Below are 22461 nucleotides of genomic sequence, written 5' to 3'. Positions count from 1 at the left end.
AGTGACCTGGATCCAAATTCGGGCTCCCCCATATACTGGCATGGGTATTTCTGGCCTCTCTTTCTTTTTCAGGATTGTTCAATGTGAGATTAAGCTACTCAACTACAAAGTCTTCTAATTCATAAAAGGAACCCTGTAGATTCTCTCCTTCCCTCCCTTTCCCTCATCTGACCAGAATGACACCATCTGTGGTGTTCAGTTTAAGGTTTATTATAACCTTAAAGTTAAGGTTTTAAGGTTTACAATAACCTTAAAGTTAAGTTTGTTTTAAGGTTTATTATAACTATGAAAGCCAGTTGCCATTTTGCAGCCAAGTACATGGAGAATTAGATGCATTTTTTTAAAAAAAATCCCAAGAGGTTACCCTTAGACTTAATCTAGAAAGAAAAACAAAAGAACACATTAACAAAAGAACTGACAGTGTGAAAATTCTTCAGTCTTCAATGCCAGTTTATTAAGTTACATCTATTAAATATATTAACACATACAACATTTCATTTACAGAGATTAGAATTCATACACTAGTACCCAAAGACATGGGATGCATACCAGTTAAGTACGTATCCAACAACATACAATATGCATTTTACCTTGTGATTGATGTTTTAACATAAAACATAAAATCAATGAAAGCACATGGGGTTTGTCACTAAAACCACATAAACACCTACACTTGTTCAATCTGTATACCCCTGAAACATAAAAAGGGGAACATTACGTGCTTTAATGACTTTAAGAATAAAATCATTTGATGAAGTTCAGCTACTTTATTTACTTGGCACTGTGTGTCTTGTTCCTCCTGAATGTATATACACTCTGAGAGTAGGACTTGCCTGTCACGTTCCTTCTCAGCTCTCCAGTATCCAGGTAAGTGCTGCCATGTGACAGCTGCTCAAAACAAAAATGACTTATGAATGAAGTTGAAAGACTGTTGGACTTATTGTTAAGAGATCTAAATTCTACTTTTAGCATCCAACTAGCTACTGTCTAGCACTGGCCACCAAGGGTGACAGGGCATGGATGTGATGGCTCCCTCTGAGCCTGGGTTTCTTCATCCTTGAAATGTAACTTGGAATAAACTCTGCAGATACTGTCATCTCTAAAATTCCATGACATTTCTCTATTGACCAAGATCTTAGGGGTATTTTGTGTTGGACACTCTCTGGACAAGTGGGAAATGATAGCTAATTACTGAACTCTTGAGAAGGCCTGCCAGGTTTGTAATGATCAACTAGAACACATGGAAGTCAATGAACAAAAGGCCACATAATCATAGATTTGAAAAAGACCTCAGAGATCCATTGGCTTAATCTCTCCCCTAACCTCTGTGAAGAATAGCTTCTACAAAAACCCTTGTGACAAACCCTTTGTTTGAGTATCTCCAGGGACTGAGAAATAGCTTCCTAGAAAAATTCTATTTTGGAGTAGAAAGTTCCTTTGGGGACCAAGCCGGAGAGGGCAACCTTGTAACTGCAACTCTGTAGCCCAAGCTCTCTTCTCTGTGGAGATACAGAAGTCTCCTCCCACTTCCATGTTGTCCTACAAGTGTTTGAAAATACTTCCTTCAAATCATTAAAATGAACTCAATTTGCTAAGAGTAGAGAGGCTAGAAGAGTCCAGGATTATGGTTCAGGAAGACAGCTTCCTAGCTCTAGATCAGCCCTTAACTCATTACGTGGCCCTGGGTAAGTAACTTCTTCCATCCAGGCTGGTATGGCATTTTCATCTTAAAATGGGGTGATGGAAGGGGTGGAGGCAAGTGTGTCTCAGAGCTGGGGAAGTTGTAAAAGTGGTTGTTAGAGGGTGACAGGGCATGGATGTGATGGCTCTGATCCACATTCTCTCACCACTGGTGCAAAAGGATTCAAGGGTTATTAGGTTAACAGTCTACTAAATTCTCTGTAGGTCCAGCTGCCAACATGATGCAAAAATGTTAATATCCAGGATAATGATGTACACTTGAAAATTCTGCTACAAATATCAAAACACTCAAAACACTTCTAGGACTCTGGGCCATAGGAAAGCCAGAAATCTTGAGGCAAGAGACTTTTGCATGTGTTTTTAAGGTACAGAATATAAACAGTTCTGTCCTGCAGAATTAATCCCCAATGTCACAATCATGGAAACAGAATTGGGTAAGGGCTTGGGAAAATATCTTGCAAAAGAACGTTGGCAATGGCCATGCCTTGTGCACAGTGAGTTAGTTAAACTTTTATAATCCAGGGGGATTACTGACCAGCACAGAGGCAGAATTTCCTCTGGGGTGATGAGAACCGACTAGTTTAGATTGAAATGGAGCCAAGAGTTCTGGTGTGCTCTATTATTGATTCAACCTGACATATTTCAGGAAGTGAAAAGGTACACTTTTCCCTTTTCTTACTGTACCTTAGTAAAAAAAGTTAGAGGCCGGGCACGGTGGCTCACGCCTGTAATCCCAGCACTTTGGGAGGTGGAGGTGGGCATATCACGAGGTCAGGAGATCGAGACCATCCTGGCTAACACGGTGAAACCCCGTCTCTACTAAAAATACAAAAAATTAGCCGGGCATGGTCGTGGGTGCCTGTAGTCCCAGCTACTCGGGAGGCTGAGGCAGGAGAAAGGTGTGAACCCGGGAGGCGGAGGTTGCAGTGAGCTGAGATAGTGCCACTGCACTCCAGCCTGGGTGACAGAGCAAGACTCCATCTCAAAAAAAAAAAAAAAAAAATACAAATTTTAGTAGCACAAGCAATTCTGTTCTGCCAAATAGACTGAAACCATGCCAGCATCAAAATGTTAGTGATTCTGTGCATTTTGATCATGGTCTCTGTATTTGCTGATGAACACGGATTTTCAAAGCATTTCTGGGTCATCCATAAAGTTCTAATATTTTTAAGGGTGTTGATGACCAAACTTGAATATAGCAGATAATAACCTTTCTCTACATGTGGCTTAAATAATGGATTCTACAATAAAAAATGGGAACTTTTTTACCTTCTTGATTCATGAAAAACTATCCTTGAGTAGCTATTTTTAAAAAACTACTTCGAGTAAACACAAATCATTTTGTTAGTCATCAACCTTCATCAAATGGCATCCATTTTCATAATGAGAATAGATCCATATGCCTAAAGTTAAAGAATTAATTAGCGAATACAACCGAAATAAATTAAAGAATCTGCAGACAGTAGAGGTGCGGGAAGTTAGAATGAGTGAGTCTGAGACTAAATAATTTATCTCTGTGTCCCCAGGGCCAGTAGGTACTCAGTAAATGTTTGTGGAATTGATTTGAATTCAGCCTTTTGAGTGACATTTAACCAGCAAAGCATTTTCTCCCTAAATTTACTATTTTCTAAAGCATGCTTCTTCCCCGCTCCCAAACCCTGAATACACCCCATTAACCCCTTTTAGGGGAACATCGCATGATCTTAAAAGCATTTTCCCACCTCAGTTTTGAAAACAGTGCACTAATTTTTACTATGGAGATAATGCCTTGGGAACAAAAGTTCTGACATGAGCCCTATTAGGAATGTCTGACTGTGCCTTTCCGTAAAAAATATGCTATACTGTACAGAATTTAACAAAATCAGCAGTAAAAACTTGAGCTATGATACATTCTTTAAAAAACAAGTTATGACAGGAGCCAAATAAATACACAGCAGAGAATTTCCCAAAGCCTCAAATGTCTTCGAATATTAGGAAATTCCTGTCTTGGGATAAATTTCCAGATCCACCAGATCACCTACAGAACAGTGGGCAGGTTTGAGCAGGCCACTCTTCTGTGCAAATCTCCTCCTGCATACCAAAGCTGCTTGGTGCTGTCATGCACCATGAAGACTGGTTCAGAAAGAACATTTTATGTTTTTAATGGGTGTTAGTTCTGATCATGGAGCTAGACTAGAGTTATTGAGGAAACACTCTTGATCTACCAATAAATATTGTCCTGTGAATTGGTTGAGGGAATATTCTCCTATCAAGGAAGTTTTGGAGTTACTGAGAAATCTTTCTTTTCTGCTTTAAGTCAAGGGTAATTCCTCCATCTGAGATGCCCTTTCCCTGTGGTCATCTGGGGCCTGCCCAGTTTCTTCCAGGCTTCACTTCCTCTATGAAGACTCTGGTGAGCCAGGTGGAGGTGACCACACTCCTCTATGCTCCCACTGACTCTGTGCTGACTGTTTTGAGAAACGGACGGCCAGAAAAAGGCCTGGTTTAAGTTAGCCTAGCAGAGGTTAGAAAATATATTTAGAGCCTTAACCTCCAAACTGAGAAATCAGAAATTAATTTTTATTTAATTATAACTCAAGAAATATTGATGAAGGGCTCCTGCTACACTGGACACTCCGCTCAGGAGACTCTCAAATGCCTCTCTGCCTCTATAGTCTACTGGAAACCAGAGTGAGAGTCATTTTGGTGCCAAATTTGCTCTCAGACTCATCTGTGAGGTCTCCCAGGATAGGAAGCATTTATAATAGGGTCCAAGGGTCACCAGTCATATCACACCAAAATGCTCAGATGGCACAGAATGCATGAAGTTAACATGTTTCATTCTCATGAGCTCATTTGCTCCTTGGAAACAAATGGGCAGATTCCTGCTTTGCAGACAAGTCAACAAAGGCTAAGAGAACAGAGCTGCCTCTCCTGCCCTTGACATATTAGTGTAGGAAAATCATACAGACTAGAGGATATGAACCCACTGAAGCACAGAAGGGACCTCCACAATGTCTAGCCTCTCCTCCAGGGAAGGTCTTGGCTAGGCTCATTAGCTAATCACATATGTAAATCCCTCTGAATATTTTAAGGGAAAATACCCACATAGCACTCTGCATATAAAGTTGCAAATCAAACCTCAAAGATCTAGGTTAACTTCTTCAGATTTGGTGATTGACTTCTTTTTTCCCCTCCCCCAGGGAATAAGTCCATTGTCTCCCAGCATCAAACAAGTTGGCAATATAGTTGATCTAGTTAACTAGGTATCTGTCTTCAGGTTTCTTCAGGGAACTAATCAGCTGGCTATCTTCCACAGTCAGGAGAGTGCCAGAAATCTGATGTAACAGTTTCAGATGATATTTTTTAAAGACTTGGAGTTATTATTTTATTTTTTTTTTAGACAGAGTTTTGCTCTTGTTACCCAGGCTGGAGTGCAATGGCGTGATCTGGGCTTGCTGCAACTCCTGCCTCCCTAGTTCAAGCAATTCTCCTGCCTTGGCCTCTTGAGTAGCTGGGATTACAGGCATTCGCTACCACGCCCGGCTAATTTTGTATTTTTAGTAGAGATGGGGTTTCTCCATGTTGGTCAGGCTGGTCTCGAACTCCTGGCCTTAGATGATCCACCCACCTCGGCCTCCCAAAGTGTTGGGATTACAGGCGTGAGCCACCGCGCCCGGTCAAGACTTGGAGTTATTCTTTAGAGTACGTTGATTGATATTTGATCAGGAAGCATCTAGTGGTGTTCATATAAGTTTCGAGTGACGTCTGTCTTGTTTTTCATAGTGTCTTCTGGGTTAAGGTAGCACCCAGAACATAATAGGTGGTCAAGAAAATTCTGCTGAATACAAGCAACTGTCGTATTTTTGATATACATGTGAAACTCATACGTGCTTATTTTGATATCTGTGTACATAAAAGAAAGGTAGCTTTTCTCATATGCTGTAGATGACATGAAAACCAACTTCTTCTGTGAGAACATGCATGAGACATACCAACTCTCTTTTCATTTTTTTTTAGGCAAGGCATGAAAATATGTGGAAAAATTGGTGAAGGATTTTGCCTCTGAAGGTTTATACTGTTTTCTAGAGCTTTCCTTGGACTTCCTTCAAAGCTCCTGAATTGAAGCAAATTTATGATCAAATTGAACAATAACTGGACCACTGGTGACCATTGTACAGTAGGAAGGTGTTGAAATATTTCTCTTTCAGTCCTGACCTGAGTAGATCATCCATTCATTTAGTGATCAGTGTCTTAATACTTAGAAACTCACCAATCCTCCAACCCATCATAATAATATATTTGCTCTCTTCAGCCTTTTTCCAGTGAGTACTCTCATCAGTAAGGCACAGGAAGTGTGAAATTTTGGGCCCCAAATTTCATAGCTAAACCGTTGTCCTTGTGGAATGCCCCCTACTCCCGGCCGCAAGAAAACCCCTGGTTGTAATTACATTTGAACAAAGAAAATTAAGAACTCGGTGGCAGAGGACTTTCACATAATGATATTTGCTCTCCTCCTATAGTAAGAAGGCTCCAAAGAAGGTTTTATCTTCTTTTGTGTAATCCACCAAAGAGATGTCACTGACGTTCACCATTAGCTTGTCCCCTTCTTGCAAGGAGAACATGGCTCCGAGGTAGATGGGCTGGAACCAGTTGCTACCTACTTCACACACAGACTTGGTCCCCATGAGGAGCTGGGTTGGCTCAGGGTAGCTGTCTGTTACCTTGGTGATGACCACAGTGATGGAGTCTGGCTTGTTTGGTCGGCCTGCTTGTCTGATTTCACTGCACTCAGAGGTCATCCCACGGAATGTGACCTGGGAGTAAACGAAGTAGTCTCCCGACTCTGGGATCAGCAGGAATTTGTTGGTATAGTTCATTCGGTTCTTGGTGAAGGCTAGGCCTAGTTCATGTTCCCAGTGCAGAGCTGGGAACTGATTTTTTAAGTGCTGTGTGGGAGTTTGTCTCACAACTGGAAAGACAAGAGAGAGGATTAATTTGCTCATTTGGAAACTGTAGACTTTGCTTAAAAAGGGTCTCATATCATTTTCGAAAAAGACTAAAGTGATTGAATATACCTAACAGCTAAAAACTGCTTTGGGGAGGAACGAATGAAGAATATGTGACTGGACAAACACATTTGTTGAAAGAGAACAGCATCTTGGACTAGTGACCTGGGGCAAATTACTTTGCCTTTCTGAGACTGAGTGGTCTGACCTGACAATTTTTAATTTTACCTGAGACCTATGATCCTGGAGAACAATGAAGGTTAAGGAATCCCGCTATTCTTTTGTGTTTAGGAAAATGGCTTGCTGCAAGAATTATCCTTTCCCAAATGACTCAGATAAAACTCATCATTGCCTCTCTTGTTTACGTATGACAAGGCCAGGCACCAGACCCTTCAAATTCCCATTCTTTGCCCCATGAGTGATTGGCTGAACTGTTTTATCCCCATTCATCAATTGGAACAAAACACTTGTCTCACAGGCATGAGGTAAGTGATAGAAACTTGGCATCTCCCTGGCCCTAATCCTCACTCAGAGCTCACCACAAATAATTTCCTCTTAGTCAAATGATAACACCAATGTCTTGGGCCACAAGGATATTCCCCTGCAGATTGCAAATTTTCTTATAGGTCAGGAGGGTATGCTTCCTTTTTAACCTTCTAGGTTTTCAGTGGGTTCTAAGATATCCTTCTGCACTGTCTTGCTCTTTCCCCTGGAGTCTCAGAGGTATAGGAACTCTAGGTGTGAGGTGCCTGGGATTTCTACACTAGACTTGGAAAGTTGGCCAACTGGTGATAGTATGGAATTTCTCTTGATTTCTATACATCAATGAAAATTCTTTGGAAACACCTCCCCGAAGGTAAATGTTTAGTTACATCATCTTGTATAGGGCACAGATGAACTAGATAAATTGGCAACTCTGGGGACTTTTTGTTTGTGACCAGATCCAGAATTACTTGCAGCTCCAAGTTGGAGAGAAGCCGTTTCTGAATGACTCAGTGTATGAAGGAAAGAGAGAGACAGGAGAGAAAAAAAGAGGGCTGATAGAATCTGAAAGAAAATGCCCAAGAGACATGGGCCTTTGGAACCCCCCACAGGGAAGAAGATATCCAAAAAACCCTCCACTGAGATACTTGCACTTACATGCTTATTGCAGCACTATTCACAATAGCAAAAATATGGAATCAACCTAAGTGTTCACCAACAGATGAATGGATAAGGAAAATGTGTGTGTGTATATACATATGTGTGTACACACACACACACACACGCACACACTGGAATATTGAGGGGAGGAGTCTCTTACCAAGGAATGTAGTTTTCATTTTAAGCTACTAGAATGAATTTTGGTAAAGTGCTGAAAGAAATCTCAGGATTCTGGCCCATGGTCTCCCGTAAAACACAGCAGGGAGGCTTACCTGTCAGGTGTGCCCTTGGCTTATCTCCATCTGCTCTAAGAGGTGCATCTGTAACAAAAGGAGAAATGTGCTTTGTGTGAGACAAAGGGTGACTGAAATGAAGATGGCCCTTTGTGAGTTGCACGGTGCCTATGATAGGAGAGAAACCTTGATCTCCTCCAGCTTGGTCCAGTGCCACTCCTTGCAGGATTTTGGATTGGAATGTGGCACCTGCAGCAAGCACCACCAAGGACAGGGTGACTCAGAAGAAAGAGTCTTGAGCACAAATGAATCTTGGCCCCATGGCTTTGGGCAAGTTTATCTAGCCTGCCTGAGACCCTGTTTTCTCATCTCATCTAAGATGGGCACAGTATAGATGGAGGTGCTTAGCATGAACTTTGCAAATAGCCAGTGCTCAATAAAGCACAACTCACTGCTCTTTCCCTCAAAATTCTTTCATGGGTGTGGATTGGCTTTTTGCCTTCTTCCATGGTCCTTTAACTATATTCACTGAATAGATAGCCCAAAAGAAATGGGATGAGGAGCGGATGGGAACTATTCTTTAGCTATATGACCTTGGTGGATCCTTTTCCCTCTCTGGGCCTCTGTGTATTAATTCTTGAGAAGACCTTAGAATTTCCCTCTGGTTCTCAGAAACTTATGTTGGATTAGGCATGGTCTAATTGCAGTTATAAATAGGTGGTGTTGATGGTAATAAAAAGCAAAAATCAATTGCATACTTTTGATGTGCTAGACATTGTTCTAACCCCTTTATAGGAATTAACTGATTTAATTCACATTAACCCTGTTGAGTAGGATCTAGTATAACCATTTTTACAGGTGAGTAAATGCAGGTAGAGACAGGTGAGATTATTTGCCCAAAAGTCACACTGCTAGTAGATTCCAGAGTTGGGGTTTGAGTTCAGGCCATCAGCTCCACAGGCCATGCACTTGGCCATGGTGCCATTTTGCCTTCTTAGTGCCTGCAGCGGAGCCTCACTTCTCCTCTGGATTTGCATCCCTCAGCTTAGCAACTTGTACTTAAAGACTCATCTCTGAACTTCCTACATACAGAACTACTAGAAATGTTCTTATTCCCCACAAGGAAAGGCATTGAAGATGAGCATACTTACAAACTTGCTGATGTGAAGGTGCAAACTCCTGTCCTTTTAGAGCCTATTGGGAAAGAAAGTATAGTTTAGACCAACTGTGGTCCTTTTGATCCCAACACTTACAGCTTCCCATAGCACAGGTATGATTACAAAGCTTCTGCTGGCCAGCCTGGGTACTCTGTGATGAGGGAAATGAGAATGAAAATATTTTTGTTGATGGGAATCTTGCATCTCAACTCTCCACTTTCCTCCCCTGACACTTCCAATGACCTTCCTCTTCCTTAGGCTTGTCTCTGAAGTTCAACTTTAAGGTTCTTTTTTTGAGAGCTTTTCTCGTTCTATTCTAGGGGAACTCAGCATCTTGTCTGTGCTTTTGTTATTTGAACAAATAATGGCACTTGCTTTATTTTCTTTTCTGTACCATAATTTTAAAATTGGGACTCTTCTTAAAAATGATACAGCAAAGAAAATAATGGCTATGTTCTCCTTTTCATCAGCCTCAACAATTCTTCCTTGTTTCTGTGCAATACATAAAGACTTTTTAAATAATTGCAACCCTAGTTTGTGAGCTATTTCAGATACCACATGATGGTGGAAGAGTAACTCCCTTAGAGGCAGACAGATCTGAATTTAAATCCTTGTTCCACCATTTATTAACAATATGACCTTGAGCAAGACTTTTCCTCTCTGAGCTTTGGTGTCTTTATTTCTAAAGTGGGAATAATAACATACTTAGCCATAAATTACTCATAGGATTGAGGTGAAGAGCAAATCAGAAAATCTATGAGTTAGTGCAAAGAATGCATGGAAAACGAAGGAACCACCACTCACATATCTGAGCATAAAACTTAATAGCAAAAGTATGCTCTTAGCTTATAAGTAATATCATGCATTGGACTATTATACATGGTTGGTGGGAATATAAATTAGTATAGCCACTATGGAAAATAGTATGGATATTTCTCAAAAAACTAAAAATAGAACTACCATACAATCTAGCAATCTCACTACTGGGTACATATTCAAAAGAAAAGAAATGAATATATCAAAGGGATACTTGCGCTCACATGCTTATTGCAAGACTATTCACAATAGTAGAGATATGGAATCAATCTGATCCATACCTCTATCAAGATATAGGTGGAAGGATAAAGAAAATGTGGTATATATAAACAATGGAATACTATTTGGCATAAAAAATGAAATCACGTTATTTGCAGCAACATGGATAGAACTGGAGGTCATTATGTTAAGTGAAATAAACCAGACCCAGAAAGACACACTTTGCATGTTCTCATTGATATGTGGGAGCTAAAAGAGTTGGTCTCATGCGGGTAAAGAGTAGAATGACAGACACTAGGGGCTGGGAAAGATGTGTGAGTGGGAGAGGGCAGGGATGAAGTGAGGTTAGACAGTGGGTACAAACGTACAGTTGGATGGAAAGTTTAAGTTCTAATGTTTGATAGCAGAGTATGGTGACTATATTTAGCAACTATATATTATACTGTACATTACAAAGTAGCTAGAAGAGAATACTTGAAGTGTCCCCAACACATAGAAATGATAAATACTCAAAGCGATGGATACCCCAAATACCCTGACTTGATCATTACACATTTTATTTATGTAGCAAAATGTCACATGTACCCCACACATACATAAAATATTATGTATCAATAAAAAATAAGAATAAAAATTTATGATATTAAAAAAAAAGCCTTCTCTAATACGATTTTGACTCAACCCAATCTTCTGATTTGGTTCTTGTTGCTACACAGTCTCCACTAACAGACAGATCCTCTTATTATATGAACACTTGATCTATTTTACATCTCAAAATGTGTGTGTTGTGAGTGTATAGTCAGGTTCTATGATTTCCATATCTGCAGATTCAACCAACTGTGGATCAAAAATATTTGAAAAAAATTATAACCGTGAAAATAATGCAAATAACAAACAATATAGCATAGCAACCATTTACATAGCATTTACACTGTATTAGGTATCATAAGTAATCTATGGATGATTTAAAGTATATAGGAGGATGTGACTAGGTTATGTGCAAATACTATGCCATTTTATATCAAGGACTTTAGCATCTGCAGATTTTGGTATCCATAGGGGTCTTGAAATCAATCCCTGTGGATACCAAGGGAGGACTGTCTCATGGATGAGGAATTGTGTGTCTGTGTGAGTGTGAGAGAATACAGCTCCATCAGTGGGGAGACTAAATTGATATGTTTCAGCATCTGTACACGTGTCTGTGATATGGCATCATATGTTTGGATGTCTTGCCATCTGCCTGCATAGTCATGTGGATGTAATTGTGTCGTTGCTGAGTCTAGGTCTGTGAGCAGCTCTGTGATATCAGTGATTTTGTTAGAGCCGGGACCTCCAGCCTTTGTTCACTCCCAGGTCATGCTACCTAACCTCTACTAGAAGCCCTTTGAGGGCAGAAATCTTGTCTTTGAATGACTAACTGACTTTACGGTCCGTCCAGCCCCTTTCCATCCACTTCTCAATTCTGTTAAAGCCACCATTACTGCTTTCTCTCGATTACCAGACCTGAAATTTTCTTTTTCTCTTCTTCCACAAAACCAAGGGCTGTCATTTCTATTTTGCAACTTTTCTCATGGTGTTTCAATTCCAGGCCTTGGCATGCGGCTCTCCTGGATTCTTTTATCAGCCCCTGGCAGGGTCTTTGTACTTCAGTTTTCTCCTTTTCCTTGATCTATTTCCTGGCCTGCCTTCAGAGGGCTTTTTCTAAAGCATCACTTTATCTAGATACTACACTGCTCATAAAACTTCAGTGGCTCCTCATGGCTCTTAAGACCCAGTCCAATCTCATTTTGTCTTGGCATTCAAAGTCCTAACTTATCCCAGTCTTGCTATCCATTATTTATTTCTCTCTAAGCCCTCTGTGTTCCCAGCCATGAGAGGCAACCACTGTGAATTGATTCAAGATATCTGAAGAAACAGAGTAAGTGTAGTTACTTTATTGAATGAGTAGGGACACAGAGACCTGGCCCAGAAATGGGAGAGTCAGAAGAAATTGCTCCTGAACAGCGTCTTACAGGTCCTGCAGGTATTAGCCAGGTGATAAAAGAGGTAATGACTGTTCCAGACAAGGCCAACAGCTTGCACAACAGCAAATACAATACCCTGCATCTGTGATGTGGTGTTTTATGTATGGATACCACATGTAAGGAGGCTCAACAGGACATGGGAGTAGTTGGAAAACATCAAGGCTTTCTGCTGGGAAATGAATACATTATGTGCATTTGGCACAGGGTCATGAGTACAGCAGTTTTTGAAAACCTAAACCCAATTTCTGTGATCACTTATCCAGAATCAATAACTTGGATGGTCTTGAGGGAGTGGAGAAGCAGCCCAGAAATGAACTTATTCTGCAGTCTATTGCCTTCCTTGATATTGACAGAGCTGAAGGAATTGATCCTTTGGCAAGGCAGAAAACTGAAGGTGGAGTTCTCAAAGAGAATCAGAGAGATCTTGATTGCTTCCTCCGGTGTAGGAAAGGTACCTGCCCTGGTTGGCCTCTTTTGATTTATTTAATTATCTGCTGAGAAATTTTGAACATCCTGCTTGTCTTTGGCTAAGATGACACTCAGCTAAGAGTTTACAACATTCCTTTTTCACTCAGAATCCCATTGTCTTTAGCATGTATCTGAGCTGTGGACATATTTCCCTGTTTGCTCTTCTGGAATTCTGTAACTTGGGCACACATTTTGTTTTCATAGATGGATGGACAAGTATGGTCCAGTGTGCCACTAAACATCTGGAGGTGGTGACCGAGCCTGTTGGCAGATGTTGAAGACTACAACATTCCAAGAGTCCACAAGAAGGACGTCATTGGAGACTCTCCAAGAACAACATCTAAACCTTCCATTGCTGCTTCTCTTAATAACAACTCTGTTTATCACAGGAGGGAAATTATTGTGATAGGAAGCAGTAATGAATGAGGAAGAAATTTGAGAGGATGGAATAATAGCTCATTTGGGAAAAGGTTTATGCACTACAGCTGTCCCAATGCCTGCTCTCAGGATGGTTCCCAGGAACACCAGGCCAATGCAATGTCTTCTGTGTTCCAGCCCTGACTCATCTCCATCACTTCTAGTTATTCTGGGGGCACCAAAGAGGTGTTGGCTCCTAAGAGGTGCTGGTCATGGCAACATTAGCCTCCAATTGAATAGACATGGTGTCTGATAATGAGATTATTCCTCTACACATATCTTTTCAAACCACTGGCTGAGATCCAGGATCGAATTTTATTATTTATTTGTGTGCTTATGACTTTTCTCACTCTGAAAATTCAACCTGCCTACAGGTGGGGACCTATATTCCTAGTGCCTCAGTCAGTGCCTGGCACTTTTGCCAGATTATCCAGCTGGCAAAATGCACAGATCCTCAGGCATCAAGAAGACAGAGGCAGACAATGAGAGTCAGAGAGGGAGTGAGGATGCAGTGACTTCAGCCAGAGTTTTACAATCCAAAAATCTAGGAAAGACAACTTTTTGTTCCTATTAAAAATGTTTGTCATTTAGTACTAGGGCCTCTAAAGGTCTTCATCAGGCTCTGTATGGAGCATAGCTGTGGCTCTAGAAAGATTTGTTGTAAGTGGCAAGCCTTAGCCAGGAGCCAGAGTCAGAAAAGAAAATGTGTATGCCCATGAGCATGCATCTTAGAGGGAGATGGGATGCTTGCTCCCACCAGCATATGTTAGCCCCAGCAAAAAAACAGCTGGTGCTTCCCTTCCCCTACCCTCCTTAGTTCTTGTAGGTCAGGGAATTTTTCCTCTCATTTGATTTTTTTGTGTGTGTGTGTTGACTGGTAATCCCTGACTCAAACTAACCATAGTCTATTACTATAGGTATTTTTGGAATTACTTTAATTATTTAAATTGGGCAGAAGAAAGCATAAAGAGGAGATTGAAGTTTAGTTGAATGCTCCCCAGGTGCCAGGTCCTGTATTGGGTATTTATGTGTCTGCCTCATCTAATACTCCAGCTACTTTTAAAAGAGCAGTCAGCATCACCTTTTCATGGCTTAGAATGGCACGAAAAGAGGTCAAGCAACTGTCCAAGGTCAAAGAGTGCATGGAGGGCTTGGGATCTGAACCTTTAGACCAAGTACGGACCCTGGCACATATTAGGAGCTTCATAAACATCAGCTGAGTGTACAATAGATGAACAAGCCTGAAGCAAGATAATCCTTGAGATTTCCTGGCATTTCCCCAGAAAAATCCCCTAAGTATATTTTAACTAATGATCCACGTAGCCTTTCCTCTCATGTACTATAGTCACTGCCTATCTCTATTCATAAACAGGGAGAGATATTCATCTCTTGCTGTCATAAATGCTGTAATTGCAAAGGCATAAATGTTTTATGATCCAAAACATCCTCCCAGCACTTCCAGGAGAAATATGCAGACGTTTGCCTCTTTGTCTCTTCCTTCTGCTTCTGCCTGTTTATACTTGCACAAGGATAACGCCAACCTGGAAATGTTTTATTGTGAGGTCATTTCATCATCCTCCAAGGTGCCCTGGATAGGGCTTTATGTGCAACATTCAGCACAGTACAAAGCAAAGATGCTGGTGTTTGCGGGTGAGCAAATTTGGAAATCCCAGCTCCATTATTTCCTGGTGCTCTGATTGTGGCATGTCAGTTGACCTCAATGAAACTGTATCCTTGTCAATAAAAGCAGACAATAATTCTTTCCTCCCAGGTCTATTGTGACGGCTCAGAAAGGCCACATACATAAGGTTCACTTTCCTTATTTCTGTGGGCTCAATATATGGATGTAGGCTGTATCGTTGGTTCTGCACATCCTGCTTTTGGTCTTACGACTTCAGTTGTACACAGAAGCCACCCTTGTATCTCTTTATCACAAGGAGTAGATTTGGATGCTTTAGGAGCTCTGGGAGGCATCTGCTTTTCCCCAAGGACAGGCATTCACTAGGCTTCCTCAGGCTTTTGAACTTCTGCCCTTTCAGAATGCAAATAGGTTGAGGGAATGGAATTTATGCCCCACCCACTTCACATCCCCAGCTTGTTGCTGCTGTCAGCTACAAGGACAGGTCAGGCTGGGAGATGACCTCTTGTAGCCAGTGTGTGGTCTGCAGTGCACGCTCCATTGGGTGTGGATGCAGGAGCTCTCCAAGCTGGCCTGGCACTCAGCGATACGTTCACTTTACCTGGTGGTTGAGTGGATTCTGCCGTTACCTGCTGCAAGCTGCCTGGTTGTCTGAGATTCACAGCCAGGCTTGCTTGCCCTTCCTGCCTCTGCACTTCTTCAGTGCACCTTCAGTGCCTCTGGTTTCCCTTCCCTTTGTCCACAACCTGATCTTTGGAGTGAATATCTTCCAGGTATGCTGATGCTTCCTGAGGTTACAGCAGGGGCATCTTCACTGAGGGATAAGGAGTCAGCAATTTACAAAGTACTTTTATCTCAACTATCTGTTTGTTTTCTCTAGACAACACTGAAAGAGATTATCATGATCCATAATCCTTCCGAAAGAGGAAACAACTTGAGTGAGATAAGAGGGCTCATCCCAGATGGAGTGGGGAGGGGGAGGGAATCATGTCTGCTGAGCATCTACTCTATGGCAGCAGCTTTCTGGACATTTTGCAGAATTCTCACCATAGTGCTTTATAGAAAGTGTATTAATCTCCTCATTTTATAGACAGTGAGTCTATGGCCCAGGGAGATCTAGTACCTTGCCTGCCCCTCCAACCCTCCCTCCAGCCAGAAAACACTTAGTGTGTGCCTTCCGTGTGCCAGGTACAGATAGGTGCCCTCAGGGGAGGAAGAGGACTGGCATTTATTGAGCACTTACTATGGGGTAGGAGCTTTTCATAGTTAAATCCTCCTGCCCATCCCAGGAGGTGAATACTTGGCTGGACTTATTCTCAAAGGCAGACAACACAGTGATTAGGAGAAATATATAGAGTGGATTTAAATCCCAGTGTCACATTCTTTAACTGTGTGACTGGGCACATTGTTTAGCCTTTCCAAACCTCAGCTTCATCATCTCTAAAATGTGGATAATAATAGTAGTTTCCTTATTGTGTGATTTCCATTGTTGACTGAGATGATGCATGTAGTAATAATAGCAAACAAGTATCGCACATGTTTACCTACCAGATACCATGCTAGATGCTTTATAGGTGTGATCTCATGTACTTGTCTCAAAACCTTTAACACGAAAATATTTAGTGTGGTTTCTGCTATATAATAAGTTATTAAGAGGTTGCAGCTGTGATGTGGTGGAGCCATGGCTTTTCCTCAAGTCTGTGTGACTCTGAAGCCCAAGCCATCACTACAGGACCCTATTGGTCTGATTGGAGACCAGGAGGCCTCAGCGGGGAAGAATCGTTCAGGGAATAAAAGCCAGGAGCATTGTAGAGATTCTCAGGGCGGCGTGGAAGTGAGGTTGGAGGGAACCAAGGAGAATGTGGGGAGAGTGTGCAGATGATGCTAGAAGTAGGACTGAAAAGGGAAGGACAGGTTGGGCAGTGGTTAAACCCTGGGCAGGAATGCCTCCTATGGCATCCCTGAGGATTCGTTGTGCGGTACTAAGTGCCACTGCTGGGCTTGGGCTGAGTCATCTTGGTGCATTCTGCTTTGCCTGCACAGACTCTGTGTGCCAAAGCTGTGCCCAGAAAGGATGGAGGCCTGGTCTCAGGGGATCTGGGCCCAGAGTAGGGCCTGTGGACCCAATCTGAGGGCAGTGGAAGATACGTAGGGCCCAAAGAATGCCCAGCCTACAGGGCTGTCAAGTGCAGCCGGGTAAAAAATGGATTGAGGAATTAGTGGGGGTTGGTAGGCAAGACCTGGGTGGGGAATGAAACACAGAGACAGCTCATAAACATGTACCAAGAAAATCCCTCTAGCATCAACACCTATGCTCTGGCCCGGCCATGGCAAATTCCAGGGCAGGTGAAGAAGTTGTCTTCTATGATGTAATTTCCCTGAGCAGGGAAATTCCCTGGTCATAATAATAATAATTGTTAACATTGACTAATCCCTCACTCCTTGAAGGACACTTCAAATACTTTATTTCTAATTATCCCTGTTTTATACATAAAGAAGCCGAGGCCCAAAAGGGTTAGGTAACATGGTTAAGAAGTGTCTAGGCCAGAATTCAAACGATTTTAACTTTCAACCCTAAACTCTTCCAAGATATGTCTGCCTAATATTCTGCAGAAATCTAAAGGACCTAACAGGTTTTATTATTTCTATATTTTTTTGTATAGGTAGCGTACACATTTTGTATGAAAGAGGCTAGGTTTATAAATGACCCCCTCTTTCCCTTGCTGACAAGCCACCCAGTTTTCTACCTGGATGCTAGCAGAATTACCAATTTCTTTTGTGCTCTTCCTGAGATATAATATGCATTTACAAACATCTTCATATAAGTAAATATTTTCATAAAATGAATGTACCATATTATATATGCTGTTAATTCACTTTGCTTTTTTTTCAGTTAACTTGTGTGCAATAGTTTGTATTTGCTTGGCTGCCTAAGAGGGTGAGATATTTATCTTTGCCATCTCTTGGTAGATTGCCTGTGATGTGTATCACATTCTGGTTTAATGCTTATTCAACAATAAAACTGTTTTCTTTCACTACTACCTTTGTGGAGAGGATTTCTAGGTTGGGAGAAGACTTTGTTTTTTTTGTTTTTGTTTTTGAGACAGAGTCTTGCTCTGTCACCTAGGCTGGAGTGAGCTAGCACCTCAGCTCACTGCAACCTCTGCCTCCTGGGTTCAAGTGATTCTCCTGCCTCAGCTTCCTGAGTAGCTGGGACTACAGGCGCATGCCACCATGCCCAGCTAATTTTTGTATTTTTAGTAGAGACAGGGTTTCACCGTGTTAGCCAGGGTGGTCTCGATCTCCTGACCTCGTGATCCGCCTGCCTTGGCCTCCCAAAGTGCTGGGATTACAGGCGTGAGCCACTGCGCTTGGCCAGATTTTGTTTTTGATTGTATTTCTGTAACATAAGCATGCTGTGCTAGCTCTCTGATTCTTAATTCTCCCTTTGGAAAAATACAGGTAGCCTTACTCTCTGCTGGGCCAGGAGTTCTAGATGGGTGACTCTGTGGGTGACATAAGATTTGCCATGTGAATTTCCTCACTGGGAGAGGGGTAAGGCTCAGTAACTGGTATAGTTGTGGTAATAGTTTTCTCCATGGTATTACTGATCTCCTTTTTCCTTTGATCCATGGTGCTGGCACTTGGAACAGCACACACATGGCTGCCTGAATGCACAGGGAAGGAGGCCAGATGGTCCAGTTTCAAATCGTGGCTCTGTCACCGACTAGAGGTATGGGCTTGGGCAAACCTCTTCAGTCCCCTGGGCCTCCCTATCTGCAAAACTAGGCGCTTTAGGCTAGCTGATCTTCAAAGGCCTTGTTAGCTCCAATGACCTGCGATCATCTGACTGGTTTTTATCCATAATGGCGTCTGTGATCTGGACCTCAGCCACAGCATCTAGCCCAGGTGCCTTCCTTACCTCCTCCAGAAAGCTTTTCCTGAATCACCCCTGTCTCTGTGGCTGGGCCAGGAGAACATCTGGAATTCCATAGCACCTCTCTGTTGAAATAGCCTATTTCCTGAGGACAACATCAAATTTTCTCTGTAGTTGCCTGGTGCCTGGGGTAGAGTGATGATCACGTCACAGCCACAATGTGCATGTGGCTCTCCCCACATTTCCAACGTACACAGTGCTCCTCCTGCACATGCCTTATTGATGCTGTCAGAGTATTGATATTAATACCCCCTTTGGAGAAAAGGAAAAAGGCTCAAAGAAATGAAGCCACATGCCTATTTTCACAGCTGGAAGTGAGCCATATTCCACTGTATGTTTACCCAAGTTCTCCTTTGTGCCCTGGTTTTCCTTCCTTGAATCCAGTCTTTTCCCATCTCCTCTGAGCCATTTCTTCTCCATCAGTCTCTCCAGATCCCTTCTCAGCCCTTCCTGACCCTGCTCTGTCCTGTGAAGCTGACTCCTGGCTCAGTTGCCCCTGGACCTTTGAGCCCTGGCTTCCTGCTGAGCCTGGTCAATGGGATTGGATTGGATTGGAGGCAGGGTGGGGGATTGGGGAGCAGTCAGCATTCCCTCCTTCCTTCTGTGCTCTTGCTGCTGTTTTGACAGTGACTGCCTTTCTCCCCAGAGCCCTTAGATCTTCCAGGCAGGCCCTCTCCTAGGCTTTAGTTCTCTCTGGGTTTCTCTAACACTTCTCCCTCCATGCACACCAAGGCATGGTCGCTGGTTTCCCACTGTTGCTAGTCCTGGATGCTCCAGCCCTTTCAGTTCCCTTTAATCCGTCTGCATCTCAGCAAAGAGGCCCTTCTTTAAACCCCTTCAAACTCTTTAAATATTCTTCTACAAACGCACTTTCTTGAGTGAGCCAGCTGTTTCTTTTCAGGACCCTGATTGCTACATGAGCCCAGCGTCACCCCCATTTCCCTTTCCTTTTCTTCTGACACACTAAGAAGTTACAGAGCCTGGGCAAACCAGAGCTGCAATCATCCACACACATCTGCTCTCCAGGAAGATGAGTTTAATGATAATGGAATGGATAGTGTCAGCCTTATTCATTTCTTGAGCATGTGCAATTGGACAGGTACAGTGATAGATTCGGGGGGCTAGTAGTGAGTAAAAAAGACCCCATGCCTTCCTTCACCAAGCTTCCTGTCTAGTGACAGTGCATGTCTCCATCTCACCTTCTGGCTGGGCAAGTCATGGATCCTCCCTGGACTGGGATGTTCTGCTTGCTGGTCTTCTAGATAGAAAAATGCATTCCTTGCCTTCTGTTGACCAAGGGCACTCAGACATCATCTTGATGGTGGGAACCTGTCATGCCTCTGGGCTTCCTTCAGACCCCAGTGCAGGTTTCTGGAGGCCACTCAGTGTCTCATTCAAGGACAACTGTCTCCTTCTGGCTAAAGAGGGACAGAGTCCCAGAGCACCAATTGGGCACTGCAGTTTGACTTCTAGCAGAAACTGGCCCCTTGGTGGTCAAAGGGTCAAAGTCTGACTTCCCATGACCTGCGGTTCTCCTTTAACATAAACAGCATTTCCGGGTTGTCTGCATATTTCTACATTTTATGAGCAATGGCATCTGGCCATGAACGCTGCTGCCTGAATCACAGTCTGTTTGTTGACCCTGATGGGGCAGCGAGAATTACAGATTTTCCATGGCTTACTCATGGTGTCTATGCTTTGAAGCTGGCCAGGATTGCTTAGAGGCCAGGTTTCCAGTTAAACCCATTGAAAACCCATTTTTTTCCCTTTGCAATTTAATACTTTGAACTGAAATGAAATCAGCCATCATAGATTATGAAGGGACATTTTTAAAAAGGATATTACTGGAAAGACACATTCCTTAGGTTTTGAGGTACGTCTTTGATGTTCCCAGCCAAGAATTATGTTTTCTTCTTGACACCTATCCCTGCCCCTACCGTTGTTCTCCCTAGACTTTATATTCTTTTTCTGACTAGGCTTCTCCCAGGCCCCAGCAAGACCTTAGAGATAGACAATCACGCAGGAGGTTCTTTCTTAAGCTCTAAAAAGAGAAAAAGTTCTAAACCCAAGAAAAAGAGTGGGTAAAGGAATTATAGCATCTACGTATAGGAATGTGTATCTATAGCATCATGCTGTTGTGAATTCATTAGCATATAAATAAAATCATAAAATATTAGCAGACTCAGAATAATCTTGTCTCTTTAAAAAATCCATTTTATATCTGCCATATAATTCTGTACAGAATTATACTCCCAAACTGTTAACAGTGGTCAGCTATAAGAGTTATGGGTAATGATGACTTTCTTCCTCTCCTTATCTGTATGTTCTAACTTTTTTCAATGACCGTGTTACTCAAGTAACTTTAAAAGATTTTTTCTTAAATAAAAAGAATGTTCCCAAATTACCAGTATACTATGATTATAATTATCTAAAAAATATGAGGATTAAGGTTATTCCCATATTAAAAGAAGGGACTATTCATTCCCTAGAAATACTGAGAATAAACACCAAATTGAACCTCTCCACCCCTCCCACTCTACATTTCCTCTGCATGTAGAAACAAGAAATGTGATACATCAAGAAACTCTGTCCTCTGTCCAGAGCTGAAATAGTTGCCGCTTGCTGCAGAGAGTCCACTGATCCTCCCCAAGGTCAGAGTGGCATGTGGCTTACCTGGAACTGCACACAGGCCTCTCCTTGGGCCCGGAGCTGGCTGACAAGCAGGTACGTGGTGAGTCCTGCAAGGAAGGGGAGCAACACCAGGCAGCAGGTGAGAGCCCAGCGTGTGCTGCTGCTCCTGGCCTTGGGCCTGCAGCTGCCATGCTCTGGCAGCATTTCCACGCTGGCTGTTTCCCCAAAGCTCAGTCCCAGATCCTCGGCCATGCTCCTGCTGCTCCTGGAGGCACCTCTGACTCCTGGGCAGAGAGAGCCCCCATTAAATAGAAGACCAGCTCTCACAGTGGGTGACTTAATCACTCAGTCTCCTCCTTCCCTTTTCCTCTCCCCTCCCCTCTTCAAGAGCACACTGTGGCCCTACCCTGCCAGAGAATGCACCGCCTACAACAGAAACCAAGTTTGGTTTAAGGAAAAAAAAAAAGAAGAAGGAGAAGAAGAAAGCTTTCCCAAGCATATTTATATACAGTATGCTCATGTGCTCCTTCCTTCGTTTACAGAAGGAAGTTAGGAAAGTCCCTGAAGGAGGAGAGAAAGAATTCATCAAGTCAGTGGGTGGGGCAAATTAAAATATACCTGTTCCCTTCACTGGAGGCTTACTAGCTGTGCCCGTCTGGGGAGTGTGCTTCTGGAAGTGAAAGTGAGGGATGAGAGGTATGTGGTTTGCAGGTTGGGAAACGGAAATCACATTTGCATCAGCCCTTTGCAAAGTGCTGCCTAGCCCTCTGTCATTTTGAACCTCATAGAAACTCATTCTCAGTGTACAGATGGGAATAGCAAAGTTCTAAAAGGTGAAGGCATTTGCCCTAGGTCATCCAAGGATGAATACAGAGGAGCTAGGAAGATGACCTAGTTCTAAATCACGGCTTGGAGTTGTAACCTCTAGCACATGACTGCCCATGAAAGGAAAGTGTATTTCCAGCCTGCATTGACCATTGTTTAATCAGAGTATGAGGTCACAGATCGCGGTGACTGTCTGTGAGGGTAGAACATTAACCGCTACTCCCTGATTAGTCTAAAGTTAATTGATCATGTGATGTGCTTTG

At 42.6% G+C, this 22461-nt stretch overlaps 1 protein-coding gene across 1 annotated transcript; it reads right to left on the bottom strand.

Annotated features, from left to right (window-relative positions):
* Positions 1–415: 415 nt before the first annotated feature.
* On the bottom strand, positions 416–21797 carry TNFSF15 (TNF superfamily member 15). Its single transcript, XM_055271334.2, has 4 exons — positions 21416–21797; positions 9217–9259; positions 8105–8152; positions 416–6652 (listed from the first exon to the last, which is right to left on the bottom strand). The coding sequence occupies exons 1-4, from the start codon at positions 21623–21625 to the stop codon at positions 6198–6200; spliced, it is 756 nt and encodes a 251-aa protein (XP_055127309.1). The 5' UTR covers positions 21626–21797; the 3' UTR covers positions 416–6197.
* Between the last annotated feature and the right edge of the window lie 664 nt (positions 21798–22461).

The sequence above is a fragment of the Symphalangus syndactylus genome, chromosome 3 (genome assembly GCF_028878055.3).
Source record: "Symphalangus syndactylus isolate Jambi chromosome 3, NHGRI_mSymSyn1-v2.1_pri, whole genome shotgun sequence".
In the NCBI taxonomy this organism is placed as follows: Eukaryota; Metazoa; Chordata; class Mammalia; order Primates; family Hylobatidae; genus Symphalangus; species Symphalangus syndactylus.
Note: the sequence above shows the minus strand (reverse complement) of the source record. Positions and strands in the feature narration are given on the sequence as shown.